General features: G+C 43.7%; 1 protein-coding gene across 1 annotated transcript in view; it reads left to right on the top strand.

The window, feature by feature from the left end:
* The window catches only part of SV2C (synaptic vesicle glycoprotein 2C), a 172,644-nt gene extending 154,584 nt beyond the window's left edge, over positions 1-18,060 (top strand). The window contains exons 10-12 of the mRNA XM_055436073.2: positions 610-813; positions 1,303-1,462; positions 17,794-18,060. Of these exons, the coding sequence (XP_055292048.1) occupies positions 610-813; positions 1,303-1,462; positions 17,794-17,977 (548 nt within the window). The 3' untranslated portion in view covers positions 17,978-18,060. The remainder of the gene's footprint in view (positions 1-609; positions 814-1,302; positions 1,463-17,793) is intronic.
* Positions 18,061-19,857: the final 1,797 nt, after the last annotated feature.

Genomic DNA, 19,857 nt, shown 5'->3' on the forward strand with positions numbered 1-19,857 from the left:
AACTGTTTTGATCCCCATTATCTTTTAGCAGAACCCACCATATTCTGCAACTCCTTTTGGCTAGATCCAAGTTCAGGACCGGTGACTGTCCAATGAGACCATCTGGTTCCTCCATGGGTTCCTCCACTTAAACGTTCACTTGCAAATTCATCCTCAAGGACCCAAGGAAAGTCCTTTTTCTTCTCACTGCCTCAGAGCCCTATAAAATGGCAGTAGCAAGGCTGATTCATGTACATTTTGGAACAAATTATTTTTTTAATTGTATTGTAAAAGCTATTAGTACTCTAATGATGGTCCTTATGTAACATGATAATTAGAACAAAGCAACAACATAAAGGAGTCAGCAAGCAATATAATTAGCAATGACTAACCATAAGAAATCAGAAGATAATTGGACTCAATTTATTCTTTTATGCAATAAAGGTATTCCTTCCTTCAGCTGTATTGGGACCCTGTAACCCAGGGTCCTTGACTAGGCCCTGTGCCTTGGCCAGCTCTGAAACCCTCAGGGAGCTTCTAATACCATGGTTTTTTTCTGAATTCTTGGCAAGCTTTCTCATACTAGTATGCCAGTCTGGTGCACTGAACTGTCTTTCTTTGTGTCCACAGATTTTGAGCCATATAAATTCATTAACTGCAGATTTCAAAACAGCACATTTTTGTACAACAAGACAGGATGCCAGTTTACCTTTGATGATGACTATAGTGCCTACTGGATTTATTTTGTCAACTTCCTGGGGACATTAGCAGTGTTACCAGGGAACATAGTGTCTGCTCTCCTGATGGACAGAATTGGGCGCTTAACGATGCTAGGTATGTGCTTGGTTTCATGTAAAACATAGGGGCTGCCCTTGCGATCTAGAGGGAGCCTGTCTCCTGCTCTCCTCCCCACCCCCCTAGGACTTGCATCCCACAGAAATGAGGAGAACTCTCTTAAGACCTTTCATTAAGACTAAATTTTAGTAAAATATATATATATATATATATATATGTCTAATTACATCTCATTTGAACCACTTCTGTGAGTTAACAGACTGAAAAACTGATTATGTGTGACTAATGTCTATTTTTCTACTTAGGTAGCTGAGTAATTGGTGATGTATGTTTCATGCTTGCTGTGTTCAGAAGGTAGTTGAGAGGTAAAGCTTATATACAGATAAATGCACCTGTAGCTGAGCTCTTTGAACCCAGACTGCACTTTCTTCTTGGGATTCCGTTTTGCTGTGAGATCTCAGAAAACCAAGGGTCCTTTTTCTACTGAATGACAGGAAACACCCCCACCTCTGTCTGCTTCGTTGGCAGGTGGCTCTATGGTGCTTTCAGGGATCAGTTGTTTCTTCCTTTGGTTTGGCACCAGCGAATCCATGATGATAGGCATGCTGTGTCTGTACAATGGGTTGACCATCTCAGCCTGGAACTCTCTTGATGTGGTCACTGTGGAGCTGTACCCTACAGATCGGAGGTATGTTGAAATGGGCCTCCAGCAAGAGGTGCTCTGAGCCCCATGGGACCAATTAAAATCAGCCAAACTGTCATTTCCTCCCCAAAGTGAAATTCCAAAGAAAGAAATCTGGCTTATGAAGTTGTAGGTTCTATTCATATCTTTCATTTATTCTTCATTTTTTAATAAGGCCAAACATGATTTCTTCTTCATTGACTATTACACTCAGTATCACAAAAATGTTATTACTTTGAAAACAGTTTGTAGATTAGTTTCACAATTTGAAAACATTCCTGGGGATTCATGATGATTGCTGAGAAGGGAAAGTCAGGAATTCAGTGCTAAATATTATGTTGGAAAGGTTACAATGGAAATTGTTCCCAGATCTTTACAGCTAGATTTTATTTACAGCTAGATATTTTTATAGCAATATATGTATTACATAGTTGCTGCTGCTACTAAGTCACTTCAGTCATGTCCGACTCTCTGTGACCCCATAGAGGGCCTCCTACAGGCTTCCCCGTCCCTGGGATTCTCCAGGCAAGAACACTGGAGTGGGTTGCCATTTCCTGCTCCAATGCATGAAAGGGAAAAGTGAAAGTGAAGTCGCTCAGTCGTGTCCGACTCTTAGCGACCCCATGGACTGCAGCCTACCAGGCTCCTCCATCCATGGGATTTTCCAAGCAAGAGTACTGGAGTGGGGTGCCACTGCCTTCTCCGACTTCCCTAGCTAGGTTAGGCAAATTATCATCAAACTTTCAGCAATGTCATCTGAAATGTGGGCCAAAAAAACAACTTCCATTATAATATCTCAAAAATTTTTCCTGACAGACCTGAGTGTATCTGGCACATGTGTAGTAGGTGCTAGATAAACCCTGCTGCTGTTGCTGCTGCTGTCACTTCAGTCGTGTCCAACTCTGGGCAACCCCATAGACGGCAGCCAACAGGCTCCGTCCCTGGCATTCTCTGTTCCCAGGCAAGAACATTGGAGTGGGTTGCCATTTCCTTCTCCAATGCATGAAAGTGAAAAGTGAAAGTGAAGTCACTCAGTTATGTCTGACTCGTTGCGACCCCATGGACTGCAACCCACCAGGCTCCTCCGTCCTTGGGATTTTCCAGGCAAGAGTACTGGATTATCTTCTATTGTTTCACTAACTTGAGACCCGGGCTTAAAAATTACATAGTTAACTATAAAATGGAATGGTATGGACCTAACAGAAGCAGAAGATATTAAGAAGAGGTGGCAAGAATACACAGAACTGTACAATAAAGATCTTCACAACCAATAATGTGATCACTGACCTAGAGCCAGACATCTTGGAATGTGAAGTCAAGTGGGCCTTAGAAAGCATCACTACAAACAAAGCTAGTGGAGGTGATGGAATTCCAGTTGAGCTCTCTCAAATCCTGAAAGATGATGCTGTGAAAGTGCTGCACTCAATATACCAGCAAATTTGGAAAACTCAGCAGTGGCCACAGGACTGGAAAAGGTCAGTCTTCATTCCAATCCCAAAGAAAGGCAATGCCAAAGAATGCTCAAACTACCGCACAATTGCACTCATCTCACACGCTAGTAAAGTCATGCTCAAAATTCTCCAAGCCAGGCTTCAGCAATATGTGAACCGTGAACTCCCAGATGTTCAAGCAGGTTTTAGAAAAGGCAGAGGAACCAGAGATCAAATTGCCAACATCCGCTGAATCATGCAGAAAGCAAGAGAGTTCCAGAAAACCATCTATTTCTGCTTCATTGACTATGCCAAAGCCTTTGACTGTGTCGATCACAATAAACTGTGGAAAATTCTGAAAGAGATGGGAATCCAGACCACTTGACCTGCCTCTTGAGAAACCTGTATGCAGGTCAGGAAGCAACAGTCAGAACTGTACATGGAACAACAGACTGGTTCCAAATAGGAAAAGGAGTACGTCAAGACTGTATATTGTCACCTTGCTTATTTAACTTATATGCAGAGTACATCATGAGGAATGCTGGGCTGGAAGAAGCAGAAGCTGGAATCAAGATTGCTGGGAGAAATATCGATAACCTCAGATATGCAGATGACACCACCCTTATGGCAGAAAGTGAAGAGCAACTCAAAAGCCTCTTGATGAAAGTGAAAGAGGAGAGTGAAAAGGTTGGCTTGAAGCTCAACATTCAGAAAACAAAGATCTGGTCCCATCACTTCATGGGAAATAGATGGGAAAACAGTGGAAACAGTGTCAGACTTTATTTTGGGGGGCTCCAAAATCACTGCAGATGCTGATTGCAGCCAGGAAATTAAAAGACGCTTACTCCTTGGAAGGAAAGTTATGACCAACCTAGACAGCATATTAAAAAGCAGAGACATTACTTTGCCAACCAAGGTCCGTCTAGTCAAGGCTATGGTTTTTCCCGTGGTCATGTATGGATGTGAGAGTTGGACTGTGAAGAAAGCTGATCGCCGAAGAATCGATGCTTTTGAACTATGGTGTTGGAGAAGACTCTTGAGAGTCCCTTGGACTGCAAGGAGATCCAACCAGTCCATTCTAAAGGAGATCAATCCTGGGTGTTCATTGGAAGGACTGATGCTAAAGCTGAAACTCCAATACTTTGGTCACCTCATGCGATGAGCTGACTCACTGGAAAAGACTCTGATGCTGGGAAGGATTGGGGGTGGGAGGAGAAGGGGACGACAGAGAATGAGGTGGCTGGATGGCATCACCGACTCTGTGGACATGAGTTTGAGTGAACTCCGGGAGTTGGTGATGGACAGGGAGGCCTGGCGTGCTGTGATTCATGGGATCGCAAAGAGTCGGACACGACTGAGCGACTGAACTGAACTATAAAATTACATAGTTAACTATATGTAATATGTGTATTATATAGTTAAACATATGTTCAGTATTAGCATTAAATATATATACTAAATATTATAGTTACATTTAACTATAATGTGGTATGGGAAAATCAGGTTTGCCTAGGAACTGTGAAGGCTTTTGAGTATACATGAGTATTTAATTTATTAGACATTAATAACACATTGAAGTAACACTTTGAAGATTTTTTTAAATTTTTATTTATTTTGGCTGTGCTAGGTCTTCGTTGCTGCACAGGCTTTTCTCTAGTTAGGGGGTTGGGGGCATGCTCTAGTTACAGGCAGTGGGGGCAACTAGAGAGTGCGGTGCACGGGCTTCTCATTGCGGAGGCTTCTCTTGTTGGGGAATGTGGGCTCTAGGGCATGCAGGCTTCAGTACTGCAGCACATGGGTTTAGTAGCCACAGTTCCTGGGCTCTCAAGCACAGGCTCAACAGTTGTGGCACCTGGGCTTGGTTGCTTTGATGCTTGTGGGATCTTCCCGGATCAGGGATTGAATCCATGTCTCCTGCATTGGTAGGTGGATTCTTCACCACTGAGCCATTAACGAAGCTCTGAATTTTTTTTTTTAACCTGATTTTTTTTTTTGAGGTCTAGTTGATGTTCAATATATGTAAGTTTCAGATGTACAACATAGTGACTCACAACTTTTAAAGGTTGTGTCCATTTATAGTTATTAGAAGATATTGGCTATATTCCTTGTGTTATGCAATATGTCCTTGCAGCTTATTTATTTTATACATCTACTCATATTTTAAAAAGAACATGTGGGGGAATACAGTTGCTAGCAGGAGTTACTTGGGCGATGAAGCCAGTGAAGGGGGTTAACTGTGACCGTGACTTAGCTTGCTGGCTATGAAGAAAATGTAGTTAAGCAGGGAGAGATCAGCTGCAAGAGCCTCTGTGGACCCCTCATCGGTCCTGAGAGGATCTTTACCTCATGTTTGCAAATGCCTAGATGAGCTCTGCATTAAGGCAACACAGAGAGGTCTCCAGAACACACCTCTTGACCTTCCTGGCCTGTTGAAGGGAAGTCCAACACATGTCCAGTAACCACAAAAGATCACCATTAGAATAAAATTACGCATCTGTTCCCAAAATGGAGACACACAGACTCTGCACTTCGTATCATAAAAGGACAAAACAGTAGGGCTTTGGGGAGGAGCTTCAGCAGCCGATTCATGAAAAGAATAGAAGCCCTGTTTTGCCATTTGCCACACATGAAGACAAATGGCCTTTGCCTTTTATTTTGAGCCTGCTCTGTCACCACGGAGCCCTGTCTGCTAGAGCATGGAGTCAGGATTCTCTGGACCTTGAGGTTGCGGAGGGTTTTTCCTAGGACAGTGTAGAGACATTTGGGATACCAATTTGCAATGGATCCTGAGTCCCTCCTTTTATCTATTGGCCACAATGGGGTACATTTGCTGTATGCCCAGACCTTCTAACTTATATTTCTTCTTCATGAATTTCTGTTAGCAAGCTTACAGGAACCCTACATGTCCTCCGGTATCCAGCTCCCTGCAGACCATTGGGAACTCTGATGGACTTCTCCTTATCAGACATTGTAGTCAGTAACCTCCCATTGATGACTTAGGCTCTGAAAGGGACCATGCAGCCCATGTCCAGTGTCTCCTTCCTTCTTTCAGCCAACAGTAGTTCTCCTTTGTGGGCAAGCCCCTGGGCTGGATGTCACAGATCTTGGACGAGGGTGCTGCCGAGGCGAGATCAGACTCTGCAGCTTTCAGAGTCTTAGTCTGTAAACTGGGCCCAGATGTGGATTAAACTAGACATTCAAACTAAGCCCCTCCACATTAAAGCAAAGTTATTTCATAAAAGTTTGATACTATTTTAGATGAATCAGCCCCTTATCCCTCTGCTACAGAATGGAAAGATGAAGGGTGAGTACTCTCCTGTGGCAAGAACCTGGCTTAAAAACAAAACACCATGAACTGGGCAGGTCGTCCATGAGAAACGTGGACCTGCTGTGTTTCTGTTCTCAGAAAGGTTAAACATCAAGCAAGATAAAGATATAAATTGCTCTGTGTATTAGTTCAGGATCTCTGAGAAGCAGCAGAGAAAATGGGATTAGACATGCACAGATTCTGTTAGAGGAAATGCAGGTTATGAGAGAAAGCAGGGAGAGAGGTGTAGTCTGGCCACAAAGCAAGAGTTGGCAGTGCCCCATCAAAGAGCCCCATGAAAGAGTGAAGAAGGGAAACCGTTGGGTGGAAGTGCTCCAGGCCCCCAGTGAGCAGTCTCGGGAAGGCTTGGCCTGGCTGTGCTGAAAGTCAGCTTCGGAGGAGTCCTGCTTGTCCTGGGCACCAGCCTGCCATAGTATTCCTCTTATATTCAGTTACTGGAGCAGTGAAACATGGAAATGCATTTCAGAGCATGGCAGCTGGACCAGGACTCAGAAATCGGCAAAGTGCATCGTCACTTTGACCGTGCTGCTGCTGGCAAATATTCTCCACCACTCAAGTTGATGTTACCAGATAACATACAGGAAGTCACTTTCTTAAATGATGGAGAGAGAACTTATATGCCAGTGATGCATTGCTAGCACCGTAATGAGTTAGCTGGCACGACCTACGCTGTTTCAGGCTAGAACCTTCTCTTCTGTTTCCACTGCGTTCCTCTGGGTCTTATGGGAGGGCTCTACTGAACTGTGACTCAGCTGTTAGAGGTAAACCCCAAGTGTTTTGTGTGTGGTGCCCTCTGGCTTCCTCTCTGTGTGGAAGGCAAATAGAATACATCCCAACAAACACTTCTGGTTAGAGGCTATAACTGTTTCTTACCAGAACTTTAGCACTGTCAGCTCCTTGCCCAGTTTCTAGAATCTGTCCTTAATGTTCAGAAAAGAACACTCTGATTCCAGATCCCAGACTAAGAAGTAGCCTCTTGAGCCATTTAATAGCTCCATATTTGGTGGCCAAAATATGTGGACCACATATTGCCCAGAATCCCAGGGCAAATGATTCTATTCAGGGAACATAACTTAGGATATAATCTAAGTGCTATGAAAGTTGCACCACTTGAAAGCCACACTTGTCACCCACAGTATGGACTTGATCTGTGATGTTATATCTCTGACTCTTGGTAGAGGATACATTTGCATTTACTGTGAAAGCACTGCTCATCTCTATGGCGCTTACCACTGGATCTGCAGGGCCTTTCAGGACTACTCTGGAGAGGCGCTCTGTCTCTTCACTTTATGTGATAAAAATTAGTAATTCCTCATGTTCCCTTCTCTGCTATGCGTCCAGAGACAGAGTGTCTGTGTCAGCATTACATCTCCAGGGTCCAGATGTTTGCTTTGCTCCTCCTCATCTCGATTTGCACTCTTGTATTCCTGTATTATTAGTTTTGTCTTCTATGCGTGCATGCTAAGTCACTTAAGTTGTGTCCTACTCTTTGCAACCCTATGGACTGTAGTCCCCCAGGCTCCTCTGTCTATGGGATTTCCCAGGCAAGAATACTGGAGTGGGTTGCCTTGCCTTTATCCAGGGTAATCTTCCTGACCCAGGGATTGAACCCACATCTCCTGTGGCTCCTGTGTTGCACAGATTCTTTACTGCTGAGCCACCAGGGAAACCCTTTGTCTTTTATAAGCTACTCTAAATTGTTTCATAAAGAGGCAGGAAATGTTGAAATTAAAATTGTGTGTACTTATTGAGCAGCACCTTTTCTGTGTCAGAGAAAATAAAGCTGAACAGTCACTGCAAACACTTCTTAAAAGGAAAAGTTGTTGTTGTTTTTTTTCCCTCCATGCTCAATACTTTTGGCCACCAAATATGGAGCTATTTTTTTCCCAATACCAAGTAATTCTTTAATTCCCAGTAGACACCAACTGGATGTTCTAAAATGTAACTCAGTTCTGATATAATCTACCATGGAGAAGGGAATGGCAACCCACTCCAATGTTCTTGCCTGGAGAATTCCACGGACAGAGGAGCCTGGCAGGCTACAGTCCATGGGGTCGCAAAGAATCTGACATGACTGACAAGCGTGCGTGCGAGAATGTGCACGCATGCACACACACACGTGCATGTACACACGTGTACACACGTGCACACACACACGCACACACATACCTGGAGATAGCATCAGATTCCACAGGTTAAAGACTCCATTCCCACAAGAGTGCCTTCACTTCAGACACCGAACACAAGTCAGATTATCCCCTGTACATCTGACCAACTGGCTGCACATTGGAGTTCTCATGACCCCCTCCTCAAGTTTGATAACTTTGCAGAATGGCTCACAGAACTCGAGGAAACATGTCCTTGCATTTACTGATTTATTATAAGAGATTGCAGCTCAGGAGCAGCCAGACAGAAGAGATGTACACGCTGGGCAAGGCATGAATAACAGGAGGAGCACAGCGCTTTATGCCCCATCCAGGTCCACCCCTTCCCAGCACTTCTGTGCGCTCACCAACCGGGAAGCTCATCAAATCTTGTTCAAGAGATTTTATAGAGCTTCATCTCCAGCCCTGTGTCCCCTATTCTCAGTGCCAGCCTCTAATCCCTTGCTCTTTCTGGTAACGATGCCAAAATTCAGTCTTTTTGCACTGGTGCCTTATCAAATCTCCAAGATAGAGTTTTGGGTGAAGTAAAAAAGAAGTTTATTGCTTTGCCAGGCAAAGAGGGACACACAGGCTCTTGCCCTCGAAAACTGTGTCCCACCCCCAGGAGATTTGGTGAGGCGTTATTATAACAAGTTATTATAGTTCAAGGGCAGGGCTGCTGATAAGATTAGAGTGTGTGATTAGGGCCTACACTCCTTTTTTCTATTTTTTTTTTTTTTTGATTTTTAACACCAAAAACATTTGTATTGGGGTCGCAAAGAGTTGGACACGACTGAGCGACTGAACTGAACTGAACTGATAGCCCTTTAACAATGCTGTAATAGTTTCAGGTGAATAGTGAAGGGACTCAGCCATACACATACATGTATCTGTTCTCTGGTCTCAGGTAATCTAAGGAGTTCTGGCCTCAGGTGGTCTTCTTGATCTTCAGGTGGGTCCTTTAATCTGGAATGAAGAATGCTGACATCTTCCATTTGTTGGGGGTTTTAGTTCTCTGTGTTCAGTCTGTCCTACTCTTTGTGACCCCATGGACTGTAGCCCACCGGGCTCCTCTGTCCATGGAATTTTCCGGGCAAGAATACTGGAGTGGGTTGCCCTTTCCTACTCCAAAGGACCTTCCTGACCCAGGGATCCAACCCTAGTCTCTTGCGTCTCATGCGTTGGCAGGTGGGTTCTTTACCACTGCATACCTGGAAAGCCTTAAAGATATTTTTATGTGTATCCCTTGAAGTAGAATCAGGACCCTGCCCCAAGCCTGCACTGTTGTTTCTTGGTTCCTCCCTTGTCTCAGCATCCCTTGCCTTCCCTGATTAGCAATAGTTTGAATCTGCTCCTGGGACTCAAGGAGGCCTCATGGAGGCTGGAGTCTATTCCCTGCAAACAAGGAATGGGGGACACGGAAAGGCTTCAGTGCTCAGGAGCCCCACAGGTTCCTGCTAAGTTTCAATTGCAGATTACCATAACAGATATAATAGTAATGGAAATATTTGGTGAGCATTACCAAAATGTGACCCAGAGACATGAAGCGAGCAAATACTGTTGGGAAAATGATGCTGATAGACCCAGAGTTGCCACAAATGGTCCATTTGTTAAAAAACACAGTATGTTTCAATGATGTACAGTAAAATGAGCTATGTCTGTACATAGCATAAGGTCTAGAAGACTCCTGAGTACAGGAGCTTACGTCATTCTGGAGTTTGGGCTGCACTACCCTGCCAGCATGTGGATGCATTCACCCATCTGAAAGCTCTCTAGATTTATGAAGAGTTCATTATGTAAGCATGATTGATTAAATCATTGGCCACTTGTAATTGAACTCAGCCTTCAGCCTCTCTCCCCTCCCTAAGGTGGGGTGGGATAAGCTGAAAGTTCCAAACCTCTCATCATATGGTTAGTTTTTATGGAGACCAGCCCCATCTTGAAGCAAACTAGGAAGCCGTCAAATTAAAGCAATGGTAATATATAATTTTCTTTTATTATGCAGAAAATCCAAGGTTTTAAAGACTGATAAAAACTCAGTGTTAACTGGAAGGGGTGATGGTGAAATTACTGCTTAGAGACTGTTGTGGGAATTCTAAAAACAGGTGCAACATTTTTGGAGGGGAGTCTAGAGCAACCTGTTTCTCCCTATAGGTAAAGTGCTTCCTCTGGCTGCTTTCAAGACTTTTTTCTTTCTCTTGGTGTGGATTTCTTTGGGTTATCACATTTGGGCTTCCTTCAGCTTCTTGGATCTGTAGATTTGTGTCTCTTGCCAAATTTGTGAACCATTATTTCAAATTTCAGCCATTATTTATTTGAATACTTTCTCTTCTCCTTGGACTCCAGTGAGATAAGTATTAGATCCCTTATTATGGTCCTACAGGTTGCTGATGCTCTTTTTTTAAGCCTGTTTTCTGTTTTTCAAATTGGATTTCTATTGTTCTACCTTCAGTTTACTGATTCTTTCATTTTCCTTCATTCTGCTGTTGAGCCTGATCACTAAGAATTTTATTTTGGTTATTGTATTTTTCATTTATAAAATTTCAATTTGGTTCTTTTATGTCTTCCATTTCTTTCCTGAGACTTTCTATATTTTCTAATTTTTGATGATGTGTTCTATATTTCAAGTGTGTTCAAGAGTTTCAAGCATGTTCATAATACCCAGGGATTGAACCCGGGTCTCCTGCATTACTGGCAGATTCTTTTCCCTGGCCATCAGGGAAGCCCTCATAATTGCCTACTGAAGCCTTATTATCATGATGGCTTTAAAATCTTCGTCAGATAATGCTAACATCTCCGTCATCTCAATGTTGACATCTTTTTATTGTCACTTTCTATTTGAGATCTTCCTGGTTATTTAAATGACAAGTAGTATTCAATTGAAAGCAGTCGTTTTCATATTATGTTCTAAGGCTTCTGATCTTATTTAAGCCTTTAGTTTTGGTTGGCTTTCCCAGAAACTTCTCTTGGAGGAGAAGGGATGCCACCCATTACTGCCTGGAAGTAGATGTCCAGGTTCCCATTCAACCTCCACTGACACCCAAGAAAGGGTGTCCTCATTCCTGCTGCACAGGGGTGGGAGTCCAGGCTTCCCTCGTGATTATTGATACTGTGGGGGGCGGGGAGAGACAAGCTCATTACTGGCCAGGAGGGATGTAAATCCTAGTTTCCTACTTAGCCTCCCCGTGACGCCACTGCAGTGGTGATGCTGAGGCCCCTCATAGGTCCATGAGGGTGAAAGTCTAGGCTTTCCACTTGACTGCCAACTTGGCTGGCAGTTGAGTTACAGTTTTTTCCTGGCATTTGGTTGGAGAAGAGAGGTTATCATCTAAATATTTTCTGTCTTGCTAGGATGCCTCTATCCTGGCCCTTTGGGTAGAGACAGCAGGCTTGGGTTCGGGTGTTACTTAAATCTGTACCTGTTGGTATTTCCTTTTGCCAGCTTCTTAAGTTCCAAGTCTCAGATCTATGAAGCAAAAAGAAAATGCAGGAACTCACCATTACCCAGGTCTGTAGCAGCTCTGCCATTTTTCTTTATCTTCTAGAGTCATCTTAGGTTTATTTTATAACATTGAGGACTTTTAGCTATATTTAATAGGAAGAATAAGAAAAATATGTCTATCCATCTCAGTATGAATTTTAATATTGTTCATTTATTTACTCAATAACTTTTTTGGGAGTGTCTGTGTTACAACCCAGATGTATGATTGTCTGCTGTGGCTCACAACACCCATAAACCTGGTCTGTGACCTCCCCTTAGGTCTGGGTGGGGCTCTGGGAATCAGTTTCTAAGAAGCTTACCTGGTATTTGGGGGTGTACAGATGTGTCCATCAACAATGGCCTTAGATGAACTCCAGGTTGCCTCCCAGGGCTCACTTTCATTCTGTCATTATTTATCCCAGCCCAGGGACTCACTCCCTAGCTGAGGTTTATCAGATAAATGATAAGACACAAAGGCTTCCATTATGAACTGTCTGTGAATATATTTGCATTTAAACAGGAACAAGCAATAGTACAACCCTTGGTGGTTGTAGGCTGGGAGGGAGATGGAGGCCCACTTTGGGCCCAGGGATTCCTTCAAGCTCACAGCTGCAGGGAAGTCCTCCACTTGTTTGTAAGGAAGGCCCTGCTTGCCGTGATACAGGATGCCATCTTCTAAGTTAAGGAGGACATGTACACACACCACACACCTACACTTACTGCTTAGATAAGACAAATTTTTCTCTTCCTTTGAAAACTAGAAAGCAGTTGAATTCTGTCTTTCCTGATTTCAGAATGTGAAACTTGGGTTTTTTTCTTCCACAAAAGCAAGGTGATAGTCTGTCATCAATAAACAAACATGGACCAACTAATGTCCATTAAAACACCCATTTGGGATTAGCAGATATAGGTGTGTTAGTTGCTCAGCCGTGTCCAACTCTGTGCGACCCCATGGACTGTAGCCCACTAGGCTCCTCTGTCTGTGGAATTCTCCAGGCAAGAACACTGGAGTGGGTTGCCATTCCCTCCTTCAGGGGATCTTCCCAACCCAGGGATGAACCAAGGTCTTCTGCATTTCAGGCAGATTCTTTACTGTCTGAGCCACCAGAGAAGCCCAGTAGATACAGACTACTATATATAAAATAAATAACAAAGTCCTGCTGTATCATTCAGGGAGTCATACTCAGTATCCAGTAGTAAACCGTAATGGAAAAGAATATGTGTGTGCGTATGTATATACACATATGCACATGCGTATATATAAAACGGAGTCACTTTAGTATACACCAAAAACTAACACAACGCTGTAAGTTAACTTTACTTCAGTTTTTTTTAATTCCCATTACAGAAATATACTTCCAGTATATTTTGAAGATATCAGAAAAGTCCTTAGTTCATCTCACAAGCATCCTTTGCTTCCTTGTGCCAGTCCTGAAAGAAGTTGTGATGAGTCAATGTAAAAGGTTCCACGGCCCCACCCTAGAGATAGCCAGGACCTAAATAAGGCTGAACCCCAAAGGGGGAGCCCTGAGGTTTAGGAAGGAGGCCAGTCCAGCAGGGAGAGCTTTCACAGCTGCCCAGAGTCCAGCTGATAGCTGGAAGGAAAGGAAATGATGCAGATTAGATGAGAAACTGATTGCCTCTAGTGAAAATGAGCTGTGCAAAGCAGCATAAAGTAAGACAGCAGGTGCAGGGAGAGGGCAAGAGAAGAGATTATGCGAAGCCTCTGGAGTGGCCTCCCCTGAGGACCGTGGTGTGCCTTGTGGTCCTCAGTCTCTCCGCGCCATTTCATGAACGTGTTCTCTTGGTTGTGTTGTACTGTGTGATATTTCCTACTGAACACATCCACACAAAGAAGATTCTGTATGTGAAGGAGGCTGCCCAGGTGGCGCTAGCAGTAAAGAACCCACCTGCTGATGCAGGAGACATAAGAGACACGGGTTTGATCCCTGGAAAAGGAAGTGGAAACCCACTCCAGTATACTTGCCTAGAGAATCCCATGGACAGAGGAGCCTGACCAGCTACAGTCCATAGGGTCACAAAGAGTCAGACATGACTGAAGCGACTTAGCACACATGCATATATGTAAAGGTGTTCATCTCAATCTCGTTTATGTTCCCCCAAATTTGGAAAGCTCTAATTATCCAGTGTTATGGTTACGGAAATAATGGTTCTGTGCTAAATCATTTCATTTTAAACAAAACACAAATAACCTGGGACAAGCAGCTTTATGAATGATTGGGGGAAAGCTGTAGAAATCCTGTGATTTGCAAAAATATGGATATGATTGGATACTAAAGGGAATTCAGAAATGAAAACCATTTGTTGGAGAGGTGGAATGGATGTTTTGCTTTTGTAGGTTCCATTAGTAGTTAACAGTAAATCGAAACCAATTCAAAAGTGCAGATATTTCTGGAATAATTGCAGTCATGTCCGACTCAGTTTTATTTGTCAAGCAAAGGAAATTACATCCTCAAGGCATGAGGGCGGGCCTACCCTAAAGAGAAGCCAGAGGCTCAATTTTGGCTGTTCCTTTTATGTTTTTTCTCCTCTCCCTGAGCCTGTCCAATGTAAATTGGGCTAGCCAGGAGAGCTGTTTACTTCACCTGAGGTTCTCACTCTGGTCCTCGGACCTTCCTTTGTTCTATTTTTGTGGGCTTTTTCCTTTCTTTGTCTTTTAGCCACCGGTATTTTGGACACCTTTTCCCTATTCTAACTACGTAACACCACCCTCCAAGGACTTGAGCACAAGGTGACCTATGCTTGGGGTGTTTGTGGAAATTCATGGATTCCTTTAAATAAGAACAAGGAAACAAATGAACTAATAAAAAGCTTGTTTACTTATACACAGATAATCCCAAGGGAGAGCCACTCTGAGAATGATTTTTCTAATATAACTGTGTCTGCAGTGTGTAGAAAATCACACCCTCCAGCTTCAAGTATTTGAAGAAATAACTTACCTGTTATCTCACACAGTCATGTTTTCTGCAGTGCCAACACTAATTTAAGGAGGCTGTGTGCTTTGTAGCCACACCAGATTGTCATCTAAACAACTGCCTCTGCTTGATAAATGGAAGCGGAGATTCTTAGGAGAGAAGAATTTGACCATCTTTTTTAGAGGCTTCAGATGCCAGATGCTCCTGACACGTCTCTCTCAGTGCTGCTCTGAGGTTTCAGGAAGTCATCTATTCCTCTGTTATAGTTTCAGTAATAAAAGGAGGTAGCTGCCTGTATTTCATACCCTGTGCCAGAGTTTGATAGCTTGGCAAAATGCTATGTTATTTTAGCCCCAATGCAAATTCTCCCTGGCTCACTCTGCAATTTTAGCGTCAAGAGACTTCTTACAGAAAGTTTCCCATTCGCTTATCAGCAACACACACCCCAGCCATTTTCCTCAGAACAACACAGCTTATCTCACTACCTTAAGATGTATTGGGTAATTTATACTTCTAGAATCTAGAAACTAAGGTGTAGTTTAAAAAAAAAAAAGTGGAAGACGCTAATCTGAAAAGGCTGCATACTATATAGTTTGAGTTATATGACATTCTGGAAAAGACAAAAGTATGGAGATAGTAAAAGGATCAGAGGTTGCCAAGATTTCTGGGGCATTGAAACTGTTATTCTGCATGATGTTGTCGTGGTGGATACACGTCATTATACATTTGTCAAAGCCCATAAAATATACAACACAGTGAGCTCTAATGTAAACTATGGACTTTAATTCATAATAATATATTAATTTTGGCTCATCAGTTGTAACAAGGGGCTTCCAAGGTGGCTCAGTGGTGAAGAATCTGCCTGCCAATGCAGGACACACAGGAGACATGGGTTTGATCCCTGGTTTGGGAAGATCCCCTGGAAGAGGGCGTGGCAACCCAATCTAATGTTCTTGCCTAGAAAATCCCATGGACAGAGGAGCCTGGTGGACCATAGTCCATGGGGTCACGTGGAATCGGACACAACTGAGCAACTGAGCATGGATGCACTCATGAATTATAAAAAATTAACCACACTGAGATGTTAACAATAGGGGTGCGAGGAGAGGGATGATATGGAAATTCTCTTTTTTGTCACTCAATTTGTGGAGCACTAAAACTGCTCAAAGAAATCTTTTAATTAAAAAAAAAAATCAGCAGTTTGGCCTCATGGCATCTCCATGGAGCTAGGGAAAGCCGGAGATGACAGTGTCATTCTACTTACGTATTCTGTGGTACCCAACGTGTAACCTTCAGCAATTTCACTTGAAAATAGTTATCAGTACACTAAATCTCCTCTCTCTCTGGAGGTTGCTGCTATTGCTAGTCTCTTTCTTTAAAAACAAACCAAAAAGAAAAAGAAGAATGCACAGTGAGCTTACCCTCTTCTCGAGAAGTTCCTGTTTTCCTCCATCAGAGATTCTGTTACACCCCTTCCAAGATCCAGACAGCTGGCAACTTTGTGACACTGCAGAGGCCACTTACTCGATGTTCTAGGTGTTTTGGCCAAAAAAGAAAGGCAGTGCTTGCTGCCCTTTGTAGGCCTGTTCTAACCAGCAAAATGAATGGCTTGGTTCCTTCAGCACGAGAGGGGAGCTCTTCCGTTTCCTGTGGTGTGGGAAGGGGGGTGGCTATATAATCCCCGTAGTAAATATCTGCACGTTGTGGAAAGTGTCCCTTGAAATAGATAAATAGTTGTTCTGACTAGCCAAAGGAAAACCTACACTTAACAAATTTACAAATCAATCAAAGAAAGATGTGTACTAAGTACTGCATTTTCCAGCATATAAAATGCATTTCTCTCTAGAGGGGACAAAATGTATCCAGCAGGTACCCTGCATTCAGTGTGCCTTTATTACACACACGTACCCAGTGACAGGCCAAAAAGCAGTGAGCTGGCATAAAGGCAGAGGAAATCCGTATTATCTCATGATGTCAGCAGTATCAGTACTCTCATGAACAAGATGAAATTTCTTGCCTAGATAGAAGACCACAGTAAAATTATATTCAACATCCGTAAAGATAGTAAAAGTTTTCTTTTCAGAGAAATGTCTTAAGAAATGGGATGTGTCTTATTTATATACCACCTGCACATATTATATGTCAGCAGAGTTAAGCAAGGTTTTCTGTGGGCCTTCAATCTGATTTTCCTCTGTCTTGGGCTTGATTATCCACCTGGAACTCTGATGAGGGTACGAGAAATGTGTCCCTAGCTCATTTGAAGCCACCAAGCTCAGGGATCAGTTTCTACTTGCTACCAAAAACATTTGGGGTGAAGTCATAATAGTTCACCTCCATGGTATGTGAAAAATGAACGCGACCCAGTCATCCTGGATTTCCTCTGAAAGTTCCTATGCTTTATAATTATTTAAAACATCATAAATGAACTAAACTAAGAGGAAGTAAGGAGTAGAAAGTAAAATTTAAACACATATATGGTCACACATCTTAATTTAGTTCTGGAAGAGAGAAGAAACTTTTCTGACTCCCTGAATGACCTTTCTCTTTCTGTTCACTAATAAACTCATGGGTAGAATAAGAATCAGTCAAGGTGGCAAGAAAGTCAACAGAGGGCTGAAGGACCAATACCAGCAGCTGGGGTTCTCTGCTTCCAGATGTGCTGATAGATATCTGATTACTTGCTCTAAGGACATACAGGGCTTCCCTGGTGGCTCAGTGGTAAAGAACCCACCTGCCAATGCTGGAGACATGGGTTCCATCTGTGGGTCGGGAAGATCCCCTGGAGAAGGAAATGGCAACCCACTCCAGTATTCTTGTCTGGGAAATCCCACAGACAGAGGAGCCTGGCTGGCTACAGTCCATGGGTCACAGAGTCAGACACAGCTGAGCGACTAAACAAGGACATACAGAATAGTCTATGTGAAGATCACTGAAAACTCTTGTAGGAGACATTTGTGTCTAAAGTTGGACTCTGGGAAGACACTTTCTCAGCCTTGTTCATGTCTCTGTCCTTTGCAGGGCAACAGGCTTTGGCTTCTTGAACGCACTGTGCAAAGCAGCGGCCGTCCTGGGAAACTTGATATTTGGCTCCCTGGTCAGCATCACCAAAGCCATCCCCATCCTGCTGGCCTCCACCGTGCTGGTGTGTGGAGGACTCGTGGGGCTGCGCCTGCCTGACACACGAACCCAGGTCCTGATGTAATGGGAAAAAAGCCATCCATCCTGTACTTCCTTCTCCTTCCCTGGGTCAACTCCCCCTACTGACTCAAGGCTCCAGAAAGGTGGTCAAATACCAGAACACTAACCCCTGCTGTGACGACAATGTAGATGCATACCGTCTCATCCCTTCAGTGTGACTTTGCAGGGTTTGGGTTGTTTTTTTTTTTCATGCATTGTTGTCTTTCCTAACTGTGATGCTGCTGCCTTCCAGAAATCAGAATTTTTTTAAGTGTCTTGTGAGTTGAGCCTTCCCGAGATCCTCCTCATTGAAGGTTCAGAAGCTAAGAGGACTGGACTGCTTTAAGAAATAATCCTGCTCTTAATTCAGCATTCACAGGAAAGATAAATCGGCGTATTAGTGCGTCTGTGCTGAGGGGAGAGATTCTTTTTTTTTTTTTGCAGAGTGATATTTCCTGTTTACTTAGAAAAGGACACCCAGCAATTCTTGCTGTTACAGCAGGGCCTTTCAAAAGAAAAAAAAAAGCCCTGCGGCACCAAACTGAACTGGGTGGGGCTCTTTCAGGCTTGACAATTAAGATGACTCTGCTGACAAGAAAAATAGGCTCTGCAGTTGGCAACAAAGATCTGTGAGTGGCATGAGCAAGATTTCTGCCAGGAAGCCTGACGAAGTTCTAAAATATGAGAAAAGGGACCTTTAGTCGTGTCTGTGATTGTGGCACGTGGTTCAGAATATCAGATGATCAGAACTCAGATCTTCGGCCTGCCTTCACCCCCGCCCTGCTCCCATCTCTGGCTGCCATCCATCTTGCAGATAACACAATCAATGGGAAAAAGCCACTTTCTAACTGGGTCCGCCCACCTGATTCCGCCATTCACACAGACTCTCTAAGCTGTTAGTTGAAAGTGAGTCAGAAATTCACACCTAAAGCCATTTGTAAATGCCAAATGATACCTCGAGGGGACCAGTGTTTTGGGGCCAGTGTCCCTGGGGAAGTGACACTGGAGTTTCTAACAGTGCCCCTGGCTGGAACCGGTCAGTGTGCTCGGAGCCGCTGCCTCTGCGTGAAATCGCAGCCCGCTGAGCTCCATGGAGCCCTTGGGCAGACAAGGGTTGCATCTCCTGGGGGCTTTTGGTTGCTCACTTTACCTCTGGAATCCTCCTGGCCTGCAAGAGAGAGGTCAGCAGGACATTCCCACAGGCTGTCAGCTCTGTGAGCTTCTCACCCCTTGGGGCCGCCCCTCCTCCATGCTGCTCCTTGCTACTCATCTTCTTTGAAATCTGAAACCTCCAAGTCCACTTGCAGTGATGACCAGCAGCCAGGAATAAATCCCGTATTAAAACAATATTCCTTTTTTAAACTCCCTGTGTCTTGTTAGAGGGTTATCCTTGTTACTTATTATAGGCATTTCCAACAGGTCATGGCCCTGGGCCTCCAGGAAGGGAGAGCCTTTGTTTCCAAGAGTCATTACACTCAAAGATGTCTTCACCCCAGAGGCCACTCCGCCTCTCTTTCCCCTTCCTCCTGATCCTCCTAGAGCTCCAGACTGCAGAGTTCAGACTGTGAAAAGCTGCTTTCATTAACATAAGCCATTAATCGACTCTCCCTTGAAGTAATTCAGGCCTATACGGGACGGCAGCCTGGTGTGCGGGGCTGACAGGAAGAGGGCAGCTCCCTGGGGATGCAGGCCCCTGGCCAGAATATCAGGAAAACTCAAAACCTACACTACAAAGGCGGCAGGAAGAAGGCAAACTAGTAAAGACTAGATGGGATCTAGTAGAACAATATCAACAAATCTATTAGAACACTGTCAACGGAAAGAAGCAGAACTTTCACCTCTGCCTTCTGGAATATTATTGGAAAACAAAGACAAGTCAGACAACCTATTAACATATCCTGGATG

This window comes from Moschus berezovskii, chromosome 9 (genome assembly GCF_049115385.1).
Source record: "Moschus berezovskii isolate FMDL1 chromosome 9, NW_MosBer_1.0, whole genome shotgun sequence".
In the NCBI taxonomy this organism is placed as follows: Eukaryota; Metazoa; Chordata; class Mammalia; order Artiodactyla; family Moschidae; genus Moschus; species Moschus berezovskii.